Source organism: Callorhinus ursinus, unplaced genomic scaffold, assembly GCF_003265705.2.
Source record: "Callorhinus ursinus isolate GAN/ISIS: 27379988/994484 unplaced genomic scaffold, GSC_fseal_2.0 scaffold3, whole genome shotgun sequence".
Classification (NCBI taxonomy): Eukaryota; Metazoa; Chordata; class Mammalia; order Carnivora; family Otariidae; genus Callorhinus; species Callorhinus ursinus.
In genome coordinates, this window is record NW_027397065.1 from 84,648,476 (window position 1) to 84,675,440 (window position 26,965).

The 26,965-nt window shown below is 45.8% G+C and overlaps 1 protein-coding gene across 5 annotated transcripts in view; it reads left to right on the forward strand.

The window, feature by feature from the left end:
- CTNND2 (catenin delta 2) overlaps nt 1–26,965 on the forward strand; it is a 907,509-nt gene that overhangs the window by 865,673 nt on the left and 14,871 nt on the right. For all 5 annotated transcript variants that reach the window (XM_073891088.1, XM_025867463.2, XM_073891086.1 and 2 more), the window contains 2 exons: nt 870–954; nt 25,150–25,276. In XM_073891088.1, coding sequence (XP_073747189.1) covers nt 870–954; nt 25,150–25,276 — 212 coding nt within the window. The remainder of the gene's footprint in view (nt 1–869; nt 955–25,149; nt 25,277–26,965) is intronic.

The following is a 26,965-nucleotide window of genomic DNA, read 5'->3' on the forward strand; positions in this document are numbered from 1 at the left end:
AAAAAAAAATGCCAGTCCCTGAGACAGGCCACGGCGTCCCTGGCAACCACTAGAGTTGTGCAGCTGGTTGTGGAACGAGCCATTAGAATAAAGAACCTACAGGTAATGAACAGTTCCCCTCACCACTGGCCAGAATCACTTCCAAGGAGATCAGACTAATTCAACGCTGATTTATGGACCTCGTGTCTGTTTTGAGACCCAGATGGGCACTGACCCAAAAGTCGAAATATTGAGCTAGCGTTGTATAGCGATTTTAAAGCCATGACTCGGGGAAATGCTAAGAACCACCAGTCAGAAGGTTTATGTGGTTTTGGTTTCTCACTGTGGTCCACAGGATGGAACTCGAATTGTACACGGGGCTTGTGCATTCCTCTATGTAAGTGTAAGAGAGAATGCGCACACCTCTTCTCCCGCTGCCAACCCCCTGGGCAAATGGAGAGCAGCTCCCTTTCATCATGCAGGCACGTAGGGCCAACACTCTATACGCCCTCTTGCTTCAGCTGAGAAAATGAGTATTTTTCCTCTTCTTACTTACTATGCAGATGTCACACAACACTGCCATTAAAACTCCCAACTCTGGCCCTTACGGATCGCGATTTTTCTCTTCGTTCTCTTCCACTACATCTGCATTCAGACTCAAGGTTCTGCTCTTCTTTTTGCATTTTGAAAATCCTTTGCCAAATTGAATGCATTCCTGTCGCTTGCCCTCGTGGCTGTGTTGAGGAGAGTAAGGTTGGAGACTGGTAGACGGTCCCTTGCACTTCCCCGTGTATTCCTGTAAATGCTGTAAATTCCTGACAAGTCAGCGCCCGTCTGAAGCCCAGCTACCCTACTTCACTACCTTACATGTCTTGTCTTTTCTTTATCAGACACTCTCCAAAAGTGGTCAAGGCCGCATCTCAGGTCCTAAACAGCATGTGGCAGTACAGAGATCTGAGGAGTCTCTACAAAAAGGTAAGGTTTGCTTTACCTTCTTGGTTCATGGTTCACACAGGCCCTGAGCCCAAAGACCCAATATCGGGTCATAACAAGGTGCATCACAGATATAGAAAGGGCTTGTCCAACAGTCTGAGGGATTGAAACTCAAAGCAAGACAATCAATGAAGAAGCAGAAGAGAAGGGTCACTAAGTGTCCCCGGACAGACACTAAGATCCATGAGTCTTCTGGATTGGACAGACCCATGTTCATAGGGTCTTACCCTAGGTTGTCTTACAGAAAAGAAAATAAGCTTGTTTTCCTGAGTGTCCATATTGTACAACAGACTAAAAATTAATGAACTGAGTGATTTTGCCAAGAAAAAAAAAGGCATAGGTAGGTGTCGGCAATAATGTTGGAGAGAAGACAAAAAATGTATACATATAAAGCAATTCAGGAAGCCGAGAGGTATCACAGCCCAAGAACGAGGAGGAGAAGACCCAACAGCCTCTCCTATATGCCTAGCCCCGACCCTCACTGAGTCACTGCCCACGGGGAGAGGGCTGATGTTCCTGATGACAGCTGCATGTTTGTCCCACACACTCTCAGGAGGCAGGAGGGAGTTTATATTATACATTTCACAGAGGTGTTCAACCCCAAAACGGTTGAAAAATAAAATCAGGGAAAATGTCACATCTAGATACTTTGATTCTATACCTCATTTCCAAGGGATGCTAAATAAAGGGTGTATAACTTTTCCTTTTTGGTTAGAAGGGGAGAATTTTTTAACAGTGTATCCCAGAAGTTGTCTTTATTATGACCGGACCAGCCCATGTGGGTAGTTTAAATGACTGATGATCCCACGATAGATTTGAGGGAACAGGCGTAGAGCACATCACTCGTCCACAGGGAGCACAGCATAGGCTTGGATCTCGGTACAGATTCAGAAAGCCTAAGCAGGACTGGGACAGGGGGCCTGGGCTTCCTCGGAGCACCTCCTTGCAGCCCCCTGACCACCTGCGTGGAGGAGGAGAGTGAGCCGAAGTCACTCTGCCTTCAACCCCTGCCTGCCAGTCTCAAGGTTGAGCGTGTGGGACCGCAGCAAGAGGTTCGCATCACAGAGAGCAGGACCCGTCTTGCCGGAGCAAAAATCTGTCTTTTTCTAAGCTGGTGGGGAAAAGTAAATATTTAATCACTGGTTCTACTGAGTTATATAGTTCTACTGAGTTATAGTCTGTTTCTGGACTTCCCCCCAGGCCTTTCTATTTCCCTTACACTCTCATTACCTTGCTTTTTTGGTTTTTTTTACAAAGTTTAGCCTATATATTTCTCCTTCAAGATTTTCCTGTTTGCTAAGAGCAAGTATGTTCAGTTGAAACAGAGATGGGAAAATACAGTGTTCGGGAGTGTTGTAGGTGGATTATGTTCTTTTCTAAATATTTTGTACATTGGGATAAGCCCCTCTCTCAAAAGTTTTGGGTTACATATTGTTTTGCTTGAAATTCACATCCCAGCGTCCCTACTTAGTTCCTTCGTGGACTCCTCCAGATGCCGAATGAATTCTGTCCCAGGACAGGATCTTTCGGCTCAACAGGCAGCTGGACACGGAGAACATGCTATAAATTAGTAGGTTGTTCTGACTCAGTGGCTCCAGAAGCTTGATGAAATAGTACTACCTCAAATAAACTCCACTTTCCTTTGGATCCTGAAGAGTTCTTTGCAGAAATACACTTTCCCCTACTTATGTGCATTGAAGGGAAACTGCTTTTAGAGACTCGACAAGTTATTTGTTGAATGGTAGTATGAGTTTTCCATCTTAGTTTTTTTCTAGGTTGGTAGTAGGGTTCAAAAAGTGTAATTGTCTTTTTATATTCATGAAGGGGAAGAATGTGTTGACAGGAATTTAATAGAGCTAAAAATCAAGAGCTAAAGATGGTTTAAAACATGTTTTGTGTGAGGATGTTCAAGGAGGATGATCTGGAGAAACCGATGCTGATGTTTTCAGTTGACCCATGGTGATGTTTTTAGCTGACCCATGATTTAAAAAGGTGAAGAAAGAGCTGTTCTTAATAATTTCCAAATTATGCAGTTGCAAAATGAAATGAGGACCTTTATGCTCAATATCATGATAGCAAAGCTCAAAATTCACAAAAGCTTTTCGTTTTGAAAACTGCTTTGGTGAGAAGACCAAATTCATTCATCCTTATGAATTGTTGTTAATCAGTGGGGAAATAGATTTCCTTTTTGTTCTTCCTTGACAATTTACATATCGTTGAAAAAATGTCTAATCCATATCTTTTAACTCTCCATGCTTCAAGTCTGTTTATTAAATATCTATTATAGGCTTAAAAAAAGAGTTTCAGGGAAAACATAAGACAAGGGAAGCAGCTAATGTGGGTAAAAATGAAATATGGAATAATTACTGGCAACTTCATTAGTTTCAGAAATATGTACTACAGATTTACTGGATGAATTTGGGGTAGGAAAATTATAGAGCAAAATCTCGAATACATGGAGTTTGCATAAATTAGGAGGCACGGCTTAAGGGCATTACGCATAAGAGGAAAACATGAGTAGGAGAGAGAAATTGAAATGAAAATGGCATATCTATGGGACAGAATTAAAGGTCCATCTCTCACTGGCTAATTCCCTCCTGGGACTCGGGCACAGAGGCCAGAATCTCATTTCATTACCTCAGTGACTTTATTTTACTTTGAGAGACACATTTAATAAATGAGAATATTCTTCCGACTGGGTGTGTTGACCAGTTAAAAATTATGTGTGATTCCTGAGACATAACGAGCCAAAACATATTTGTGTTATCTGAACCTTCAACTTCAGTGAGGCCTGGACTTCTAACTTTCTTCCCCTAAAGGAAAATAAACACTTGCAGAAGACTGTTACCACATGCATCATGCACCACCTTTTTTTTTTTTAACCAGTCCTTAAGTTTGGATAACCACAAATAGAACTTTAAAATTTCTTTATCAGCTGTATCGTTCCAGAGACTGTTTTCTAAGGGAAAAGAAGATGACCCTTAGGAGCAGACTTGATATAGGGATGGAAGAGAAGCTGGAGATCAACAGTTCTTGACTTTTGGGAACCTCTGTACTTTAAGAAAATGAGGTCACTGACATAATGGGGTGCTTATGTTTGACCATGGTGAGGACTGCCGGGAGAGCTGGTTTCGGAAGAAAGGAGACAAAATTCAAGGGCAGGGGACATAGAATTATAAGGTTCCAGAAACCATTGTTTGCAAACCATTATATAATACCTTAATAATCTGTACAACATCTCCCAGAACTAGTTACATTGGTTAGGATACAGGCTATGCTGCTCTAACAGAAAGACTCAAAAATGTGGAAGTTCCAACTGAACAAGTATCTCCTTCCCACTCATGGGACTGTAGCCAGTTGGGCAGGTGACCCGGACCAGCAGGGGATCCGGGGAGCCATCTTGTTGCTTTGCCTGTTGTCCTTGCCTTTGTAAGAAAAGCTCCCTAGCTCATCTGTCTCTCATTCCAGCCCACAGGAAAAGAGAGAGAGGGGAAGTGAGGGCAAGTGATGTTCTTGTAAGCAAGTGATACAAAAAAGGGCTGAGCTCCTGCTCATATCTCAGGACCAAGAACTCAGTCACATGGCCGCACCCAGCTGCAAGGCAGGACGGGAAAAGTGGGCAGCCAGGATCCTTGCTAAACTTTATGGCGGGAGGAAGGTGGTTCTTGTACTGAAAAAGGAAAGGCACCCTCAGCTCCAGTAGTCATTTCCTTGTGTTCAAATACATTTAATCTCAGTTGTATTCACCATCTAATGAGGCATATTATTCCATCTCAGTGTGGCTATGGTTATTCAGAACTTCTTACTTGCATTAAGTAAAAATGTCTTTATCAGCAACTTCTGCCCTCCAATGCCATTCTGAAAAGTCTAGTTTTTCTCATCTGGGATAGCCTTCCTGCGTTTGAAGCCAGCCATTCTGTCTCCACGAGGTCATCCCTGCTCAGGCCAGACATGCTCGGTTCTAATATATCAGCATTTCCACAAAGTTCACCAGACCCTCACTTTTTTCCACACCCACGCAGGTTTGTCAGATCCTTTCTGTAAAGTAGCACCCCAAGATGAGTATATTCCTCCAAGTTTAGTTCAAGCAGAAGAAAGAGAGTGACACTATGCTTCCCTGGTGCTGGACACTCAACTGCTAATAAGGCTGGAAAGCAAGTTAGTGCCTGGGAGGCTCATCCCACTATCTGGTCAATTACAAAGAGCATAGGACTTAGAATCAATGGCCAGAGATTCAAGATGCAGAATGACTAGGCAAGCTCCCTGAGACTTCCCTGCCTATCAGGTAGGAACTGACTTTGGGCAGCCCTGTGGTGCCTTCCTGCTGATGGACAGCAGGTAGACCTTTGGTTCCCTGGGTCTCACTGTCAGTGCTCACAGATGTGCTGGAGCATCTGGAATGTCCTCAGAGCCCTATGAATTTGGGAGATTGGGGCTCCCTGATGCCTGCCTTCTGCTTTGGGTACCAGTCTGTCACTTTCCTCAGCCCTGGTGTCAAAGACCATCCATTCATGGAGATGGCAGGCATTTCCCCATCGGTCCTATCCCTGTCCCTTGCTTTTCTCAGCCATGAAGTAAATGCCACGACACGTGCCCAGTGGGATTGCCGATTGTGCCCAATGGGACAGGCATCATCCAAGAGCTTTGTAAACTGGAAAGTCATATACCAACAGGAGTTCCTGCTGTTAATTCTGAAACACTGTTCATGCCATTTGGCTGCCAAATGCTCTCTGCCATCCTGTCCACAGGCAGCTGGATGTTTGGATGCAAGGTTTTCATTTTGTCCTCATCATCATCACCATCATCATTATTCGCTTGCACATTTTCACAGCTCTCTTCCCCCTTGGTTTCTCCACCCTCCCTCTCCACAACCCCCAAATGCCTCTCTAGTGCCCCGGCTTGCACTCCAGGGGTATAAGTAAACCAGATTACATGGGCTTTTATAGGAAGGGCATTAACGACAATGCAAGTCGCCACGGTTTTAGAAGAGAGTTGAATGCTGTTATTCCATGTGGTGCTAATCTGTGTGTGTGCAGGTCAACTGTGCCGAGGATTAGTGTTAGTGAGGATCACGGAGACCTCTAGGACAGCAGTAAACAGTCCTGAGTTCAAGCTCCGTCTTAGGGAAGAGCATGCCATGTTTCCCTGATAAGAGGCCCTGCTGCGATCCTGTATGCTTCTAGTCTATTAACATGATGTAGTAAAATTACCTCACTCACAGAAATAATTTTCAGGCGGCTCCTATGACATCACTGTCCCCTGAGTCACCGCAAGTTGTCCGATTGCTGCTTCTCCATCCTTCTTGGGCTTGTCTTCCTGTTTATTCTCAAATGTGGACGGCCCCCCAGGTTCTGTACCTAGATCTTTCTTATATCACACACGACCTCTTCCCCTGGCTTCAGTTACCACCCACGTCTACGACTCTCCCAAATCTGTTTCTCTGTATATCTGGCCACCTGTCAGTTAACCTACTCACATTCCCACAGCACCGCAAACCAAACCAGATCTCAAACCGGCCTACTGTCCCGGGTTCGAGTCCTCTTCCTGCATCCTCGCTCACCTAAACCCGTACCCAAGGACCCATTGCAGGCTCTCACCTCTCCTTCACGTGTCTGCGTCCACCGCCCCGAGAAAGCCCCACACGTCTGCCTCCATCCACTTCTCTCTGTGGTCATGGCCAAGACACTGGCTTCTTTCCTCTGGAGCATTGCCACAGACCCCTAACTGGGCTCCCCACCTTCGGGCTGCCTCCTCTCCAGGCCACTCTCCAAATGGCAGCCAGGTGGAACTTTCTAGACAGCCAATTTGACTAAATGACTTGTCAGAACCATACCTGTCCATGGCCCCCTTTGCCTCAAGACAGAGTCCAGACATCTCAGCACAGCTCGTGAGACCTACCAGGAGCAGCTCATCCCCGGCTCTTCCCCGGCCTTCTGCCCGAATTCAGCCACGAGCTGTACTGAACTTCTGTGTCCCCCGCTCAATTTCCTTCCCTCTCCCCCAACCCTCCAAAGCCTCTTCACGGTCTGTGCCCCACCACTACGCCACCCAGCACCTTACTTGCCCACCTAATCGTCTTCATTTTTCCTACATTTTTTTATATCATCTCCCCTGCAAATCGTCTTCCTGACCCCTTCCCCAGGGCTGCATTAAAGGTCATTCCTTAGTAATCTAAAACAACCCGGGGGTAGATTCATTTGAACGAATAAAAAAGTTTTAATTCAAACTTGTAAAGAATGATTTTTAAGCATCATGAATAGTTTGAGCTTACAGCTAAAAATGTCGCAGCAGAAGGTGCTGTAATATTTAATATCTAGATAAGATTTATTTGTACTTTTATAGAAAACAATTTTCTTCCTTGGTTCGGATATTAATTGTGGGAGGATTTGAATTATGAACTTCTATTACAAGCCATTTCTTAATAGAAATCGCAATGAAACTTACCTCCAACTCTAGTACAATTAAAATATCAGCACCTAATGAGCAAAATTCTGAATTCCATGCAAAATGAGCAAACGCTGCCTGAAAAAGACTGCTTTACTATGTGCTAGAAAATAGGAATGAAGAAAACGAAATAAATCATTTCTATCCCTCTGGCAAAACTAAAGTAGATGGCTTAACTTTTTTAAAAATTGAAGTTCTTAGTTTACTTGAACTCTTCTGATTACTCTGTTCTCCAAACTTCTAGTTCCCCCCTTGGCTGCCAGTGTCTGAATGTTTTGAATGTAACACACAGCTTAATGACATGGAAAATTGGAATTTATCTCATTCCTAGCCAGTAGAGATCATTGTTTTATTAGTCTTCAAGAGGTGTTAGGTCCAAGACCAATTTGGTGGACCTTCCCGAACACAAAATTCAGTAACGGGATTTGGCTTTAAAATATATGTGGCCCGTTTTGCTTTCAGGTGTTATTTACTTAGCCGTCACTTAAAACGTTAGCTTGTTTACCACTGGGACTCAGATTTGAACGAGATTTGGCACATTGTTTTTAGGTTTTGGATCCAAATCTTTCTTCAATTATAGTTAAATAGTACTGTATTAATATTTAATCATTAAAAATGCAAAAGAGATCTTCGTATTTGTGCTCACATTGGGGCAAAATAACCCCTTCATAAAGATTTCCAGCTAGCAAGCCTGACTATTTCACTGGCTGGCGATGAATTCCCACCTTGGCTGTGGTTGGCCCCTCAGTCAGGTTGCCAGCCAGGTGGTTCCCTGCCCCTGCCATCACATCTGTCTCGTGTGGGACTCGTTCCTAGACCCCGGCTCAGCACAGTAGGTTCTTGTTATTCTCCAGTGTCTGTCTGCACCTTCGGGCCCATGTGCTGGTCTCTGGAACTCAGTGGGGCTCAGCTGGGAAGGCTGCCCCATAAAGACTACCCCAGAGGGTTCTGAGAAAAGCATCAGTAGCAACCTAGAGTCATTCCAGGCCATCCTGTGTGATGCCAGGGGACCCTCCTCAGGGTAATTACTCAGTGAGACAGCATGGATCTCCAGGTACTGTGGACCTGCTCTGTCATCTGAGGCACAGACATGTCCCTGAGATGAAGCAGAGGTAGCAGGAAGGTTCAGGGCACCACAGCGAAAATGCCTCTGAGTACTGGGTACTGAAAGAAGGGGATCGGGAAGGAGGGGACTTAATGTCTGTCCTTCCCTTCCCTTGCTTCTGCCTAGACTTCCTGCTGAGAAAACATGCTGGGCTCTTAAAACAGACCCTGTAAATTTACTGTGGAAAGGGATAGGGCAGTCCCTATTGGCAAGTAGAGGGTCACAGTTTTTCTAGTCAAATCAAAGCCCCAGATTAATTGTCAGAATCAAGCTCTTGCTGATAATCATCTGGGTTAGAAACCAGACTAATTCTTCTCCACAAATATTCATTGCCTAGTGTTTTTATAGCTGTGCTTCCATAGTGGCCCCTGCCCGAAACACCAACATCTTTCCTCACAGTGAGCTGGTGTCTCAAAGAATGCCAAGCTGCTTGCGCTTGAGACCGAGTAAGGTCGTGTTTCTCTGGATAGAGATATTGTATTCACTCTTGCCATTTGGATGAAAGAAACAAAATATAAAACTAATCTTTAAATGTCCTTCCTTTTATTGTCAGGAAGATAGACTCTCAGGTTGCGCGCGCCATTCAGCCAGGGACTAATGAGCTTGGGTAGGAGAGGAGTCACGCCCTTCACAGCCTGTCTCACACAGGGCTCCCTTCTCTTCCTGCCGCTGTATTCCTTTCATTGGCTCTTGCCACCACCGCACTCACAAAACAAGAAATCAATAAGTAATTATGGATAAGTGAGGGATGCCTGCTGATTTCCTCCAATGTCCAAACCATATTCTACTCTCCCCAAATGAGAGAGAATGGACACGGACTTTGTGTTGTTTTTCACTGCTTTCAGAGGCCACTACATGCAGAGGAACCCGCAGTCTTGATGCCTACAAACGGAAGTCATGGGCTCATGCTTAACAGCCTTTCATCACCCTCATCTGCTGGACACTTAAAAATCAGTACTGGACCCAGTGAGAACTGGACAGATGTTTTGAAAGATTGTCAAGAAACACAATACGGTCAAAATTCACAGTTTTGATCCTTAAGCTTTGTGGTGAAAAGGGCTTTCGCATGTTGCCATTTTGAGAATTAATAGATTTTTGCTTTGCGTGTATCTAAGATGGCAATGGAGAAGCAGTGAATCCTCTATAGACATAAATTAAACCACTGAATATAGAGCTGTCATTTTATCAAGGAAATTGCTTGCCAGGAGTTTATTACTCTTTCTACTGTGCTGGAAAATTCTTCACCAAGAGATGACTGGAAGGATGTAAAGACTTTCGGCCAGATTCTAAAACAACCCAAGTCTGGTGTCTTCAAGACTTATCATGGTAACTCCTCGGGTTCTTTCTTTTCTAAATCACTTGATGTCAAGTTGGGGTAAAAAAACGAAAAGGCGGAGGTTAAACTCAGCCGTGGTACTGTCTCCTCCATAAATCCAGGCATTTGCTTGTTGACGTTTGTATCGACAAATAAGGTCTTCCTTCATGAGGTCCCCTGACCTCTCTGAGACACTTCTCAGACACTCATCATATGATGTCTGTCCAAAAACAAAGGCACAAATGGGAGCAGAAGCAAAAATCAATTGTGCAAAAGTAGAAATCGATGCCCATGGCAGTTGCTAAACAAGAAGTGACTAAGTTATAGCTGTTCCTGGGATGGATCTCCACATCGGGCAATCCTGCAGAGCAGCGCCCAGACTGAACATTTCCTCTGTGCCTCCGCTCTTCCACAAGGTTTTACCCATAACATTTTAAATCAAAAGCTTACGAAAATACCTCAGAGACAAAAGGCAGGCAGGGCAAAAGGATTGAATCAGGAGCTAGAAAACTCACGAAGTTTAATTTAAGTCTACAAGCATTCTTGTTTCGAACTTTAAGCAATTAACTGAAATGTATTCCCCCATTTCTCAGTGGATGGCAGTAGTTGGGGTAACGTTATGTATGCAAGCCTTCATTGCTTGAGCAGGAAGAGTGTGGTCAGTTTCTTCCCTCTCCCTACCTCCCCCTCACTACGCTTTTCTTGCCGTATCCCAACGCCACCCACCCACCAGGCTCTGGCAGGGAAGGAGGAAGAGAGGAGAGCAGAGTCAAGCCTGCCCGGTGCATTTGTAGCCTGGCATTGGTCCACGCTGCTTTCAGGAGATGCTCACGTTCTAGTTCCTTCTCTCGTGGGAGCTGTGGTGTGGTTTGCTCAGAAGTACCTACGCCTCCCAGCTGAGAGCCCATGGCCTAGACCTGGCCTCTTCCAGCTAACCGTTCTGATTTCTCCATCAGCCTCAGGCTTCTGATGCTCCACTGCACATAAGCCAGGGTGGATGCAGATTTTGTGTCCCTGTCGCACAGGTAGTTTTGGAAGTCTGGTTGAAGAAGAAGAGTACACTTTGCGAATATACAGTTCTGCACAGATCTTGGAAGGAGTCCAGGGAGTGGGTAGGTCTGAAACCGAAGCTGTTTGAGCTCACGGTCCATCCACCCCTGCCATGGAGTCTGTGTGTCCCCCTGCCAGTGGCGCTGAAGACACCAGTCCCTGCAACCCCCACCCTCCAGAGAGTTCATGGTCACGCTGAATAGGTAGTTCACTCCCCATGCTTCAGGAGCTGGAAGATGAGGAATACCCAGTGTATCGACCACGTCCAAGGAGGCTCTCCCCACTTGCAAGCTCTTCCACCCTCTAGTGAATTCTCAGCCCGATCTTGTAGAATCCTGAGATGAGACGTGGGCTAATCCCACAGACTCTATTTTGTCTTTTATCTCACACAAGAGTGTAACGGTCCTGGTCCGACGTCACACCTCCCAGAGCAAGGATTCTAGCTCCTTCTATCAGTATTCACCGTCTCTGTGCATTCTCTGGCGTTGGTCGGCACTCTGTCCACATTCCAAGGAGCTGAAAAGGAAAAGAGCAAAGGAGGGCAGAGCTTAAATACGCCCACATCCACATCTTCAATCACGTGGCCAGATCTCCATACGGGGGAGCTGAGAATGAGCCTAACTGAAAAACAGAGTTTTTACTGCAAAGTGGAAAAATGAAAGAAAGGGCCACCGAGATACTTACGCCTACAACGTTCACGTGATGTGGGCACCAACACCAGTGGTCCTTTTGACACCGGTTTTTATAAAAAACACATTCTTTAGAGATCCCCCAGTGCTTTCATTTAATTGAAAATGTACCTACAGTAACTTCCAGTTGGCTCCAATTATGAAAACTGTCCCAAGTCCACGAGTGTCCTTAGTCCATGCAGAGAGACCAACCAGTTCAGTGGGGAATGAGGAAGAACTCTAGGTTTTTAGACTTTTTGTCGCCTGCGCAGTAGAAGGTACATTAGTGGCGGCCCAGGGAAGAAGTAAGGAGGTCGCAGGATGGCAATGCACCTCTGTGTGTCCTGTGGTTGCTCCTTGATCTGCTGTAGTACAGAACCCCTGATGGGCTGTCCGCAGTCCCCCGTGATGAGGCTAAAACCCGCAGCATCAGAAATCTAACATACGCATCGTTTCTTCCTTTGTGACAGTCTGTACTATAACACCCTCATTGTCTCTCCCTCCTTGTATAATAGCATGAGATTCCTCTTGGAGACATTTCTTTTTTTTTTTTTAACTTAAATTCAATTAATTAGCATAGAGTATTATTAGTTTCAGAGGTAGCATTCAGTGATTCATCCTTTGCACAGAACACCCTGTGTTCATTACATCACGTGCCCCCCTTAATGCCCATCACCCGACTACCCCATCCCCCCACGCATCTCCCCTCCAGCAACCCTCTGCAGTGACGTGGGTTGAGCTGGAGGGTATGACGCTAAGCGAAATAAGTCAATCAGAGAAAGACAATTATCATATGATCTCACTCATGTGGAATTTACGAAACAAAACAGAGGATCATAGGGGAAGGGAGGGGAAGAATAAAATAAGAAGAAATCAGAGAGGGAGACAAGCCATTAAGAGACTCTCAACTATAGGAAACAAACTGGAGCCATCTTCTTAATGACCATTCCTAGGGACTTCATTCATTCCACACATGTTTATTGACTACCTGCTCTACCCTAAGCTCCCTTTTAGGTATTGGAAATACAGCAGTAAAGATCTACATATCGGATTAACTTTTCCACATACATAATAGCATTTTACACATTATTTCTTGGTGGTTTTATTTTATGCTCATCTTTCTTGGGTTCTATTCTAAAATATAAAAATATTTTTTTCTTACGTAATATCCAGGTCTCTTGTGAAGCCTTCTTCTTTGTGTGAGAACCTTCCTGTGTTGATTTTCCTCTTGTTTCTTTTGCCCCCCCTCACTGGTCATTCCTCCTCCGTAGGGACACGTTCTCTTTGTACACTTCCGTCTGAAAAGCGAGAAGCATTGTCTCCTGACCATCCTCCTCCACTTCTGCCTTCCCGCTTTCCGCCCTCACGTTCCCCACGCTTCACAGCCACGTGTCTGGAAAGTTTGGCGTTCTCACTTTCTGTCTTGAGCTTCAACCCCTGCAGTCTGACGTGATGATGCCTGTCCCCACGCCTCTGTTGAAATCACTCCTAAGTGCAGCGTGCAGCTAGCTCCATTGTCTGTATTAATTAGGGAAGGCTTCCAGCTGTAACAAGCAGACCTAAACATCCAATGATGCGGTGTGATAGAAGTTTATTTTCCCGCTCATGCAACTGTCCTGGACAGGTGTTCATGTGGGCAGATCAGCTCTTCTCTTTGCACATTCAGGAGCCCAGAGTCCCCACTGCCTGCTATCAGGCCCGCCCCCATACCTGGTGATAGCCCAGCCCCATCCCCTCGCCCTCCACGGGCTAGACCTCCATCACGTGGCCATACGGAGCTGCAAGGGAAGCCGGGACACGGGCTCTAGATGTGTGTCTGGGAACAAAAGGAAATGGATTTGGAAGAGCAGTGGGCGGTCCCAGCCCATCGTCCTCCCTCACGTGATCTCCTTCGGGCTTCCCTGCCACCATTCTTTCCTGCCTGGTTTTTCTCCGACCTTGCAAGGAACTCCACCTCAGTCTTTTTTGCAGACTCCTGATTGTCCCTGAGGCATCTTTGCTTTCCACCCTCTGCCTTCTATTGTAGATGACCTCATCTGCTCCCATGCTCTTAAAACACATTTGAATGCCAATTGCATCCACGTCTGTTTCTCTATATGGTCTTCGCTCCTGAACTCAAAGCTTATATTTACAACTACCGTGTGATGTCTCCACTTCAGCAGATCACAAGCTCTGACAGTGCACACACCTGACAAGCAGCTCTCCAGACCTTCCCCGAATCTGTTGTTCTCGCATCGTCGTCCATCTCAGTAAACAGCACCTAGCCCACCTGGTTGTTCTTTACAGAAATCCGGGAGTTATCTAAGTGTACCTCTTCCTCCCTTATTGCCAACTATATTTTGCACCAAGCCCTGTGGAGTCTACCTCTCCCGTATTTACTTCCATCATCATCTGTCACTAGTCCCAGTCTGATTGCTGCCTGATTGGTTTTGTGGAAACTACTTTACCATCTTCCATCTATTTTCCACTAAGCATTCCAGACACACTTGTATAAAATCCAAATCTAACCTCGTCAGTGTCCTGATTAAAACTCTTCGATAGCCTCCAATATCTCTCTTACCCATCTCTCCAAGCTCATCTCTCTCTTTCCTCCCCTTAATCACTTTCAGCCGCACTGGATCCCTGGTTCTTCCTGGCAGGCACAAGGCTGTGTAAACCTCAGGGCCTTTGCACTGCTTGGGCACAGGTCCATTCCTTGGTGAAAAATGCCTTCCCTCCTCTCCTACGAAGCCTGGCTCTCTCCATCTCAGTTTAACTGTCACTTGCTCAAAGAAATCTCCTTCTCTCCAGCCCTCCAAGGTTTGTAAAAAACCCTTATCATAACTTGTACTTTTTCTTCATGGCTCTTACCGGAAATGTAATGTGACGCGAGCATATTTTAAATGTCCCTGTCCCCTCCATCCCCTTCTCAGGAGTCCTTCCTACCTCCCTCTCCTCTAGCCCCGTTCCCAGCACAGTGCCAGGTACTTACTTATTCCTGTTTATGAAATAAATCCAACAAGGTCACCACCCCAGAGTTGAAGCTTAGCAGAGGACACACGCAGTGACTGCTTCCGTGTCCATGGTCTACGGCACTTTCAAGTAGGGTGGAACGGAGAGACCTCGAGGTTAGGCCCTGGGGTGAGCTTTGAGCTTACTGACCACTGATGAGTACAGCTATGAGAGACTTGGCTTCTCAGATGTCAGAAGGGGGCATTTAGAAGTGAGACGTTTGGATTCGTTAAACATAAAGACGGAACTTTTCTTCTGTTCACCCCAAATTTAACTGCAGCCCTAACTAGAACACAAAGGGCATTGTTAGCGATCATCCACCTCAGGTCTTTGTTTTAAGGCCCCAGAGGTGACAGCAGAGAAACAAAAGGACTGAACTGGTCTTGACTCCCATTTCCTGTGTGTTTTTTCTGCATTCCATTAACTACTGGTAGTTAACAATGGTATGCTTTCTTTGACCAAATTACATACATTTCTTTCCAACTTGTCAGATCTTCTCGGTGATATTGATTCTTTAGAATTAGGCCCATGGCAGTAAAATGAATTCCTGAAAGGGATGTACTTGGTATTTGCTTTTAAAAGACGGTACAGGTTTCCCCCACTATGTGAAAGTAGAGTGCTCCTAGGAAACCTTTTGTAAGTGAAATCCTGTAAAGCGAAGGCGCAATTATCATTTCCTAAAAGCCAGAATTCTCGTCAGATTTCTTTCAGTTATTGAAAACAGGTCACTAAGGTAGGTCTTTCATTAGAGGAAACTGGCATAAAGTGACCTTTCGGATAGTGGGGGAAACCTGCACTACGGAAGACTCCATATTTACTGTACCTTTAAGCATCCGAATCAATTTAATTAAATGCCATTAGAAGCACCAGGGCTGAAACAAACAAATATGAAAGCAACTGGTATGTCAGGAGGTATTTATTTCTGTATTAAACTGCAAATAACTCCCTCTTGGCCCTTAAGATTTCGTTTCAGTATTTAACTCTCCTCGCTTTTGCTGTAGAATTGTTGATGGAATTTGTTTTAATGAATCCTTACGAACACTTAACCTTAAAAAGAGATGGAAGCTTGTTTTATTACAGCAAAGGGAAGCTGAGGTTTCGCTGACATGCAAAATCTGGTTTGGGCTCCAGTCACACAGACTGTGGATACCCCACTTCCGTTTTTTCTATGTAATTAATACCTTTTATTGAAGTAAGAAGTGTGTATGCATAAACAACCACTAATTTGGAATCTCTTCTTTCTCTGCTTCATCTGTGATTACATTAATAGGTTTCGTCCACTTAAAAATGACTAGAAAACCAGCACAAATTGTGAGCAATCAGGTTTTTCGTAAGTGAGCCGTAGTATCTTAGCTGGTTACCTTTTTCAGAGGATGACAACACGTCTTGTTTTGACTTTCATCTGAAAAATAGCTTCCTGATGAAGAAGTCCCGTTAGTGAATGTGAGTAACAAGCTGTAAGTGTTCTAGTTTGAATGAGTGGATGAGCTTGGGTTGCTGAAAGCCCGAAGGATTTCCACTACACTTTCTTTCTGTCTCAAGTCACTCACAGCAAATTAGAATTGACAAGCTTTATGGACTGAGAGGCTTCAAGGACAGCTAACGCCAAAAACTTGTATTTGTTACTCCAGAATCAAATAGTCTCTGTGTGCCTGATGAGAAATCCTTGTCTAGAGGCCGAGAAAATCTCACCAGATTAAGGGGGTTCCGAAGCTTTCTTCCAATGACCACGTATCGACAGGCTAAGGGTGTCCTAGTACATATTTTGGGTACCAACGGAGATCTGTCTCGGCGCAAATCACAACTCCTCTCCATTTTCAAGGTTAATTATTTATTGAAGCTTTTGTCCAAGTCAGAGATGTCACTTAGCTTTAGAAAAGATTTGTTAACTCTGAATCCTAAGTGTAGAGGATAAAACCTCCAGAACACACTTTGGAAATGGACCTGTAAATGGGAACATCGCATTTAACGTATCATTAAATGGGCGTTCACAAACCCCATCACCCTCCGCCCATTGCTGTCTAGTCCCCAAAGGGCGCCCTCTTCCAGAGGTCGGAGACCACAGTGGGACTTAGGTGAAATTCCATTTCCTTCCCTCGCATCTCCTGAAGCACATGCCTGAGGTTTTAACCCCTTTCTCTCTCTCTCATCACCAGATCCTCTCAACAGCCCCTGAAATATTTACTCTGCGTCTCCATCATCTCTGTAAACCCGAGTATATACAGGGAGCAACCTCTCTCCCTCATCCTTCCTCTCCTCCCCGCTCCGCCAGGGTCTTTCTGTTCCTGTGCCTCACTTCTCTGATTCAGCGCGAGGGCCAGGGGGTTGGGAGCTCAGCTGGGAGACAGGACGCTCCCTGGCAGTTCGAGTTAGGGGGACGTAGGGAGGGCAGTAAATCTGTGAACACTCCCCTGTGGTTCCACATCATTCCATCTTACGAGACTGCTCCGCACACCTCCTGTCGCTGTGCCCTGCATCCCTCTCTCTTGCTGGGGCAGTGACTCTGGGCGCCAGTCTTCCCTGCCCAGGAATGTCCCCACAGGTGACCCATTCAGAAACCAGCCCTTCGGTTCTGGCAGTAGGCGGGGACTTCTGCACCCAGCTTTAAAAGAAATTGGAGCAAAGCTAATGGAAAACATGATGCGCTCTGCCTTCTCCCCTTTCTTCCTGGCTCTCCGAGGGATTTGCATTCGGGGAGGACAGGGCGCCTGGGCTGTGGGGGGCTGCTGGTGTTGTCTGAGCTGCAGGATGAAGGCAGCAGTAGGGATGAGGGAGGGTGCGGCACGTGCCCGGAGGGCTGGGAGGGAATGGGCGCCGATCTGGGCCAGATGTGGCAGGTAGAATGGTGCTGCAAATTATCTACAGGACTGCTTAAAGAGGAGGCAGTTTTATATACCTCACACTGAAATAGCAGCAGCTGAGGAAAACATTACCATTTAAAACGGAGCAGGCAAGCCGTAGGTCATTATTTAAGGACCCTTTTACCTCAACTAACACAGCCTTCAGCCCAGCGGTAAGCATGTCCCAAAAGACATATATCCCCACGGCAGAAGATGAAACTGATGAGGTTGCTCTAGGCTAAAATAAAAAATAAATAAATAAAACGTACCGTAAAATTCTGATAACCTTCATTTGTTAGAGGACAATAGAGTGTGAGAGCTACAGAGGCTAGCTACAAAGCCTGTGACATTATCTTTTTGTTTTCTGATAATTAATGCAGGCATCTTAAGTCCCTGGATCCAATGAGCATTTATTTGGCACCTCTGTGTTGTAGGCACTGTGCCAGGGACCAGGGCTTCAGAAATAAATAAGGCCCAACCCCGCTTCGCAGACTACGGTGGTCTTCAGTGTGGTCTCAAAGCAGTTTGTTCGTAGTGGGGGGGAAGAAATCCCGAGTAGCAATGCTAAAGATCCCCTAAACCTCGCAGGCGTGATTCTTTTAGCAATAGTGATTTAATGAGCATGTGCTGCCCGCTTCCTGTTTACCTAGCGCGAACGTGGGCAGGAGAAGTAAGACTCAACAGGAGGCAGCAGGAAAGGGGCTGTGCCAGGTCATGGAGCTGCCTGATCAGAGGTGTAGACGTGTGACATTGAATCACATTGCCGGTGGTTAGTGGGTAATCGGTATGATTGGGGCTCAGTGTGTGTGTGTGTATGCGGCCGCTCTCTGCTCTGAGGTTGGGACCTATTTTTGATCCTGTAGAAGTCAGCCTTGAGAACACCTCATCTGACATTCCCCAGTGGGATCAGACAGTTCAGGGCTTCGGAGGATTTAACACTTGAAAATGCATTCTGCATCCTTCCTGGGCAAGGCGCCTGTGCATAGAAACCCCAAGTCAGCTGTTCACTGCCACGTTCCTAAGTCACATCACCCCGGCGGCTTTTGAAAACAGAAACTTAGAACAATCCAGACAGAATCTCAGGGCCCGAGGCCCAGGCATTACTGTTTTTAAAACTCTCCAAGCTGATAGAGTATTTTTGCCCTTGATTTATGGAAAAGGAATCGAGGCAGAGCTCAACGGTAATTGTGATTCTGACATTGACTGGGGGAGAAGGGCTGACTCCTGGCAGCCTTCTCATCTCAGCCCTCTGTCCACAGAGAGACCCGAGGTGAAGGCAGTTGTCAGCCTTGACCCACAGCACTAGCTCGTCGCTGCACGCAGACCTAACACAGTCACATGGGGATCTGAGCCCAGTGTCCTGAGCACTTTCCAGAGTGAGAAGCTATGGGCCAAGTGTGTGTCACACTAACTTCATGTGGACCAGTGTGGAAGCCGCTTCGTCCCTGCATCTGAAATCTGTTCGTGGAAGTCTCTCCCGTAGCACAGTCTTGAAGATGTTTCCAGGATGGGCAAAAACATAAAATGCAGAGTGCTGTGCATTCAGAGACCTTCCAGTACTTAAGGGGAAGATGCGTCGGGACGAAACAGAGTGACCAGCAGGTGGAAATAGGGTGATGACCAAACGGTTTTGAGCCTGTGAAGAAGAACGTTACTTTCTCACGCACTCTGGACCATTGAACCTACCGATGTGGAGGGCAGTAGCTTTGGGGACTAATACAGTTTCACAAAGAAACAGGCTGGGAGCTTTAACACCGAAGCTGAAGTGGGTAGAAGGACAGTAAAAGGGGAAGATAAAATCAGATTATTCCTGGTGGCGATTTAAAGTTCAGTGACCTTGAACTCCTCTTCTCTTTTGGATTTCTATCTCTGTCTACTTGGAACAATTTAACAATCTCCAGTTTTAAGCTTAATGTGTTAAAAATGAAAGCCAATTTGAGGCGCAGATATCATATCACATTTTTGACAGCTTGGCTGGGACTTGAGCTGAAGGCACCACCTTCTGGGCCATCCTGCTGGAGGTGAACGATAGATTGTTAAAGGGGCCCCTGATCGCGCATATTAAGGATTAACGGCCCTGCCCCAGGTGCTGTGGCTATTCGTTCTGGTTTTCTTCCCTGAGGTTTCTTACCGGACCCCTAGAAGGCAAAGGGATGAAGTGAAGGGGACGGTGGCTGAGCACCTGATAGAATAAAATTCAGGAAAAAGCTTCTGGTCTACCGTGAGTTAAAATTTCAAGAAGAAAAAATAGTGATCAAAGAGGAAAATGATGTAAAAAAAGAAATGTGTGTTCAAGTTGTCTTTATTTATGGAAACCACTTTCAAGCCCTCCTGAGTGACACTGGGAAGTAAATGAATAATGAATTGATTGCAAGCTGGCTAGCTAACAAGTATGTACATGGCTAGTCGGATAAAAGGAATGTTAGCTTAGCAATAACTTCCCAAAGAAAATCCATCTTCATGTCTCTTCTTCTTTGGAAAGCAAAGCAGTTTTGTTTTGTTTTGTTTTCAGTTGAAGGCCAAAAAATTTCACACAGGAAAAGATGTGGAGGGTCATGAGACGTCTTCAGGGTAATTAATTATTCAACATAACTTATTGATTGATCTGTACCATCCTGTCTAGCCTCAGATGCACTGCTTTCCATAACACTGGGGAATTCCTACTGCAGAATTAAAACTGTGGGGTCCCTCCTGGGCATTGTTGAACGTAGTAGCAACATGGGATTTCCAGGTTTCGGTCTGCATCAGTGCATGAGAGGGAAGACGGCCATGAGCGGGAACCGGGTCGCCCCTCCTTGCTCCTGCTGGGGCTCAAGAAACTCTTCTCATCAAGAGCCTTCATTAGGTTTCCTCTTGGCCCTGTTCCCTAAGCTCCCCCTTCCCACCTCCATTAAAGTCTCTATGCCCACATGCATACAATCGAGGGCCATGTGCGGAGGTGTCAGACTGAGGCTGGCATTCTCGATGCCTCTAAACACGCTCTTCATCATCCTCAAGTATGTGCTGATCCCTTTACCCACAGACAGGTTACCCGCAAGGTCACCCTCTGCCATGCCTTTGTAGGCCAGGAATTGGGTCTTATGTGGGATTTGAAAGCTTTTTTTTGGTGCATCCTTACAAGGATTTCTTCCTTTGTAAGCAGTTTTATTTTTTTTTTAAAGATTTTATTTATTTATTTGAGAGAGGGAGAGAATGAGAGATAGCACGAGAGGGAAGAGGGTCAGAGGGAGAAGCAGACTCCCCGCTGAGCAGGGAGCCCGATGTGGGACTCGATCCCGGGACTCCAGGATCATGACCTGAGCCGAAGGCAGTCGCTTAACTGACTGAGCCACCCAGGCGCCCTGTAAGCAGTTTTAGTATTACATCCACTTTCGTGACATTTCCAGAGAGGTAAGTACTTACATGGTCCCGATGTAATCTAAGCATCATGGAATCTTAACTGCGAGCAAAACATTATCTCCGATCATCTACATAAGAGATGCTGACTAATTCATTGCTATCTCACCAAGTAAAACTAAACCCAACCTAGAGTCATGCCATGTTGATGTCTAGTGTCTCCTTTGGTCTTAGAACATATGAAATGTTAGCTGATGTTCTTACTGTGAAATACTTTGCCCGTAATGACGTATGGAGTATCATAACTTATACATGACAAAAGAAGCCGAAGTTTTTATTAAAACAGCCTTCCCTGAGCCATTACTTGGAACCCCAGAGCATATCTTCCAAACTGTGAGACAAACATAACATGATCCACTTCTGTTGGTCATGTTTAAGGATTTTTTGCAGTCAACAAAGCGTTACCTTCAAAAGAAAGGAATGCCTGTTTAAACAATTTTTCAAATTATTCCCAGATATGAATAATGGATGCACATACATTTTTTAAAAGATTGTACTTATTTGACAGAGAGAGAGAGCGGCAGGCAGAGGGAGAGGGAGAAGCAGACTCCCTGATGAGCTGGGAGCCCGATGTGGGGCTCGATCCCGGGACCCCGGGATCATGACCCGAGCTGAAGGCAGACGCTTAACCATCTGAGCCACCCAGGCGCCCCACATATACACTTTTGAAATGGTTCCAATCCTACGAATGCTTTTGTAAGACTCCTCCTTCCCCATCCTCGCCACCACCCTCAGAGGACTGAAGGGAAATGCACAGAACCCCCGTGGAGGCCTTTTCTCCTTCTGTCCTGACACCTACCCCTTAGCATGACACTCCCCCACCTTTCCCTGAGGAGGACTTATGCCTTACACCCCTCATCACCTCAGTCGAGACTCTTGAGTCATCTACGGTTACTGGACTCTTATCATTTAAAGGTTCGTAATACCCAGTAATCTGCCCCAATATCCCTCTTTTCTTCTACCTGCCTCCCTTTCGTCTCTCTCTTTAACCCACGGTCTGCTATCCCTACCCCCACCTCCCTGCTGCCCTCTCACGTGGTCGCTGTTTTATTTCCCATCCCCCTCCCCAGGAAGAACCCCGCGTCTGTCAAGTACTCTCACCCCAACAGCCTATGGCGCTTTTAGGATCTGCAGCCCACCAGCCAGTTTTCATTCTCCATCTCCTCCCCAACATCTTCCCTTTCCTCTCTGCCTGGCTTGGACTCCATGAGCTTCCGTGGCATTCCGCTGGCAGTCCCTGTGTCCTTCCAAGCTACCTCCTGATCACTCCCATCCAATTCCATCTAGTCCATACCTGCCACAGAGCAGCTGAACTTGGCTGGAGAAAAGCAACACGCTGACCTGTTGTCTCTTTTTAAATTCCTTGCCACCTGCCTCAAGTCGCCTCTCGGCACTCTGGCCACCAGACCCCTGCCTATGGTCACCTTGCCCCCCCCCAAGAACCGTTTCATACCTTCCCTTCTTCCTCTCTTCCGTCCCCCTCCTCCCTCCTCTTCCCTAAGCTCCAACTCTTCCTCACACTCAGCAGATGGCCTCACTTCTCACCCCACCTGGAGAACAAGCAAGAAGATACAAGAGAATGTCCTCACCCTCCTGCCGCCAAATCTCCCGTGTTCTTGCTATGGCTGTGGCCGCACAGCCCGGCTGTCTTCCCTCTTGTTCCATGGCCCACCAGCCCATTGTTCCAGAATCTTCTCGGCACTCCTCCGTGAAATTCCCTCCTGCAACTGCTTGCTTCCTCTGTGACCTCACCAGCAATTTGCTCCTCTCTGTTGAATCACTCCCAATGGTGAATGAAACGCTCAGAATCTCCCAGGTGATCTATGAAAACATCCCTTGGTCACTCAGCCTCTCCAAGCCCCATTTCTCCACTCTCCGTGATAATAAAACTTTGTCGAAGGTGGTCTGTGCTCGCTCTTCCCCTTCATCAACTCTCATTATCTTTGGAGCCCACCTGAGTTAGACATATGCCCGCCTGACCAAAGAAAGTACTTTTGTCCCCGTCATCATGGCTTCCATGTTCCCCAGGCTGGTGGTCAGTTCCTGGTCCTGCCGATCATCCAGTTGTCTCCTTCTCCTTTATGCATCTGCTTTCCTGGTCTTTTCTGACCTCGCACCCTCCTGGCCCTCCTTCCAGCTCTCTCTGTCCCTTCTCAGGCCCCTCTGAATCGTCTCTTCACACCCTCTAAATACTGGAGTATCCTGGGATTCACCTTGTGTCTCCTGCTTGCCTTTATTTGCATTCATGTTCCTGTCCGTTCTCCTTGTTCTAAATAACATCTCTATGCTGAACTCCAGAATGTTATCTCCAGCCCTGACATTGCTCCTGAAATCCCGATTCGCAGATTCTGCTTTATTCTGTAGCTTCTCTTTCATGTGCAGTGGGCATCTCTACCCAACTTGTCCCAAATGGCAGTATTGGTTTCACCACCTAAAGCTGCTTCTCTCCCAGTACTCCTTATCTCAGTAAATGGCACCTCCAGTCCCCTGTGGTTCACACCAGAAGCCCTGGGGTAAAGCTTGATTCCTCTTTCCTTCACCCAATAGCCAAGTCATCAGCAAATCCTCCAACACAGCTGCCAGATCTGCCCATTGCTCATCATCGGCCCCCATCCAAGCCAGGATTGTGTCTCCCTACTCCAGTGGAATAGCTTCTTACCTGGTATCCCTGGTTCTAGTCTACTCTCCCCAAACTGTTCTAGGCACTCAGAAGGCTTCTTGATTTCCTGGTGCCCCTTGATCACTCCTCAGCCACAGGGACTTCCAGGGCTCTCCTATGCGCCTAGGCCATGTCCACCTGCCTTCACATCTGCTCTTCCCTTGGCTTGGGAACTCCAGGCTGTGTCTTCAGTATCTGGGTCCTTGCTAACTGTTCCCAGAGCAACACACATTCCACTGCCACATCCCATAAACTAACAGCACCAGTATTCCCCACCTGAATTCCTCGATCCCCTCACCTTCCGGTACTTACAAGTATGCCACATTTCAGTATCACTATTTCTTTACTTGCTTAGTGTGTGACTTCAGCTGGCCTATTAACTGTCTAAGGCTCAGTAAAATGGGACACAAATAGCATCCAGCCCATGAGATTGTTGAGAAAATATTGCCTTGTAGTAAGTTCTCAATTAAGTGCTAGGTAATAGCTTTTAAAATAGCATACTTCCAACCTTGGCTTTATCCTACCAGCCAAACAGAACAGGAATCAGAATTAGAGAAACAAAGACACAAATACTGAAATGAGTATGAATTTTGTTCTTCATTAGCTTCCATCTATTTCTATCAGCAACGATTCTTTAAGAGAATGTGGAGTCCTTTACAAGTCTAAATATAACCAGAAAAAAGAGAAAAGCCAGCAGAGTTGAACTGGTTGCCTCTGTGAAGCAGGAATGGGAGGTGGGGGGGGGCAGGTGTCTGCTCTTCCTTGGGGTAGTGTCACTGCCATTTGACATATGACTTTGACACAAATAAACTTGAATTAAAAAGGAGAAAACACTGGAAGGAGTTACTGTGGCGTGTTAACAGGAGTTCTGGGGCGGGCTGGAACTATTGACAGTTTTTTTTTCTTCTTTATGTTTTCTAAATTCATGAAAGGATCCACAGTGTATTTCTTTGGTTTTTATAATGAAAAATGGTATATGTGCCTTTTTGCATATTTACTAAATATTACACAGCTTAATAGAGGGACACCTGGGTGGCTCAGTCGGTTAAGCGTCTGCCTTCAGCTCAGGTCATGATCCCAGGGTCCTGGGGTGGAGCCCCGCATCGAGCTCGCTGCTCATCAGGGGGTGTGCTTCTCCCTCTGCCTTTGACCCTCCCTCCTGCTCCTGCACTCACTCTCTCTCTCAAATGAATAAATAAAAAAAAAAATCTGTATAAAAAAGAAGGCTTAATGGAGGGTTAATTGGCAGGACACATTTTGAATAGACTCTAAAGTGAAAAATAAAGTTCCTGGATTAAACTAGAGAACATACCATACCCATCTGGGTGTGAATACACAGTGACGGTCTTGTCGAGAAGAGGTCCAGGCAGAGCCGGAACCAGGTAGGTAAAGAATAGACAGTTTCAGGGTCATCTCACATTCTGAGCATCGTATTTTCATTTAAATAAAGAGACCATTTATTCAACATCTGGAAAGGAAAGCCAGCCCTAAAAGCAGGCCCTCCCCATGGCAGGCTGTCTGGAAGGAGCGAGGTGGGTCTCAGTTCACGCTCCTCTCTGCTGACCTTGATGATTGAGCAGGGCTCTGTGATCTCTTTTGACAGACTGTAGAAATGCTTTGCAAAATCCAATGTTGGGAACTGCCAAACTTCAGGGGATGAAGAATCACTCAGCCTTCCCCACTTAATAGGAGCATGCTGTCTATTTCAGGACGGATGGTCACAGTATCACTTCGTAGCTTCATCGTCAACCATCGAGAGGGATCGGCAAAGGCCCTACTCCTCCTCCCGCACGCCCTCCATCTCCCCCGTGCGAGCGTCCCCCAACAACCGCTCAGGTAAGAGACGCCCGGAGCCAGTCTGGACACTTGCTAGAAATATCAACTGAGTCCGTTTCCTTTTCTAGCAGTGGTGACATCATGTTATGTTTACACAAACTCAGAACAAATCTAACGGACTTCTAAAAATCTGGAACAGTTATACACATGAAATGCATGTCACGGACCTGCTTTCAGTGAGCAAGAAGAATAAAGATAGCTGTCAGATGTGTGCAAATCAGGGTTTTCTGTGGACGTTTTTCCAACTTAAAATAGTTTGAGTTGCGTTGTATTGATTATAATTGGAATTACAGAGCAAGGGAGAAAGGGCATGCTGTTTCTTGCTTTAAAATGACATACATTTGAAATATCTCATTGAGGGTTTCATTACTCCTCCACATCTGATTAGCCGGTTATTATTACCTTGAAACCAGCTGATAAATCATTGATGAAGTCTTATCACAACCACCCGGAACTATTAAGTCACTCAGTTTAATTTCTTTTCTAATTTTGTCACGTTCCTATTGCTTAAATTTTCAACTAACTACTCTTATTTACTTGTAAAAATACTTCATTTTTATACCCTTTTCATCACATTATATAATGCCTAAGATTAAGGAAAAAATTAAAGACAAAATATTAGCACATCATTTAATATGTAAGTGGCATAGTCTTCATTGTTTTTATTCCAAGTGTAAGTTTAAAGACTGTTCTTTTGATTTCTGCATTTTGAGGTTTGTTGTGAGAGGAAGGATGGATAAATAATTATATAAAAACCCAGATAGTTGTGTGTATGTGTGCACACACACACACACACACGCACACACACCTCTCTAGGTTTTTATTTAAGAGGAGTTTCTACTTGCTCTTTGCTGCCCTCCATCTGCTGGGCAACTGGGTCTCAGAGGGCACGGTAGGAGAGTGCTCATCTGCCCTTGAGATCGTTGGCCGTCAAACTTTACACACTTTACTGTCAGAATGATGATGAAAATCAGACATGAATGGGGAACATTTGACTGAAATAAACGACTCTCTCCCAGCCCCATGAAAGCTTCTATTTCTAGTGTGGTGTGACTGCCTGTAATGTTCGGTCCTCCACTAGAGGAGAATCGGATGCCACCGTGGGACAGAGAAATGTCCACCTATGGAAGCAGAGGGGTGACCTTTCACGTGTCTTGCCTCCAGACATCTTAAAAAAAAAAGATAAGAATAGTGAGTCTGGGAAGCACAAGGATGGTGTCTTTTTAAAAGCCCTAATTATTGGGGCGCCTGGGTGGCTCAGTCATTAAGCGTCCGCCTTCGGCTCAGGTCATGATTGCAGGGTCCTGGGCTCGAGCCCCGCATCGGGCTCCCTGCTCGGCGGGAAGCCTGCTTCTCCCTCTCCCGCTCCCCCTGCTTGTGTTCCCTCTCTCGCTGTTTCTCTCTCTGTCAAAAAATAAATAAAATCTTTAAAAAAAAAAAAAAGCCCTAATTCTTGCGAACACATCGGTGTTAGAAGGATGAACTGACACAGTAAATCAGAAGGTGCCCGGAAGGAGAAGGGGCAGTGTGTGAAGAGCTACCCCAGCCTGCTATTTCCTCCTGAGGCACACCAAAGACACCTAGTGAACACTTGTTTGCGTGATTTGATTTTTTTCCAGGAGTATAATCTTAGTTTACCGGAGACTCGGACCACTGTGTATGAGGTCTTGAGAAATAATTACACACTTG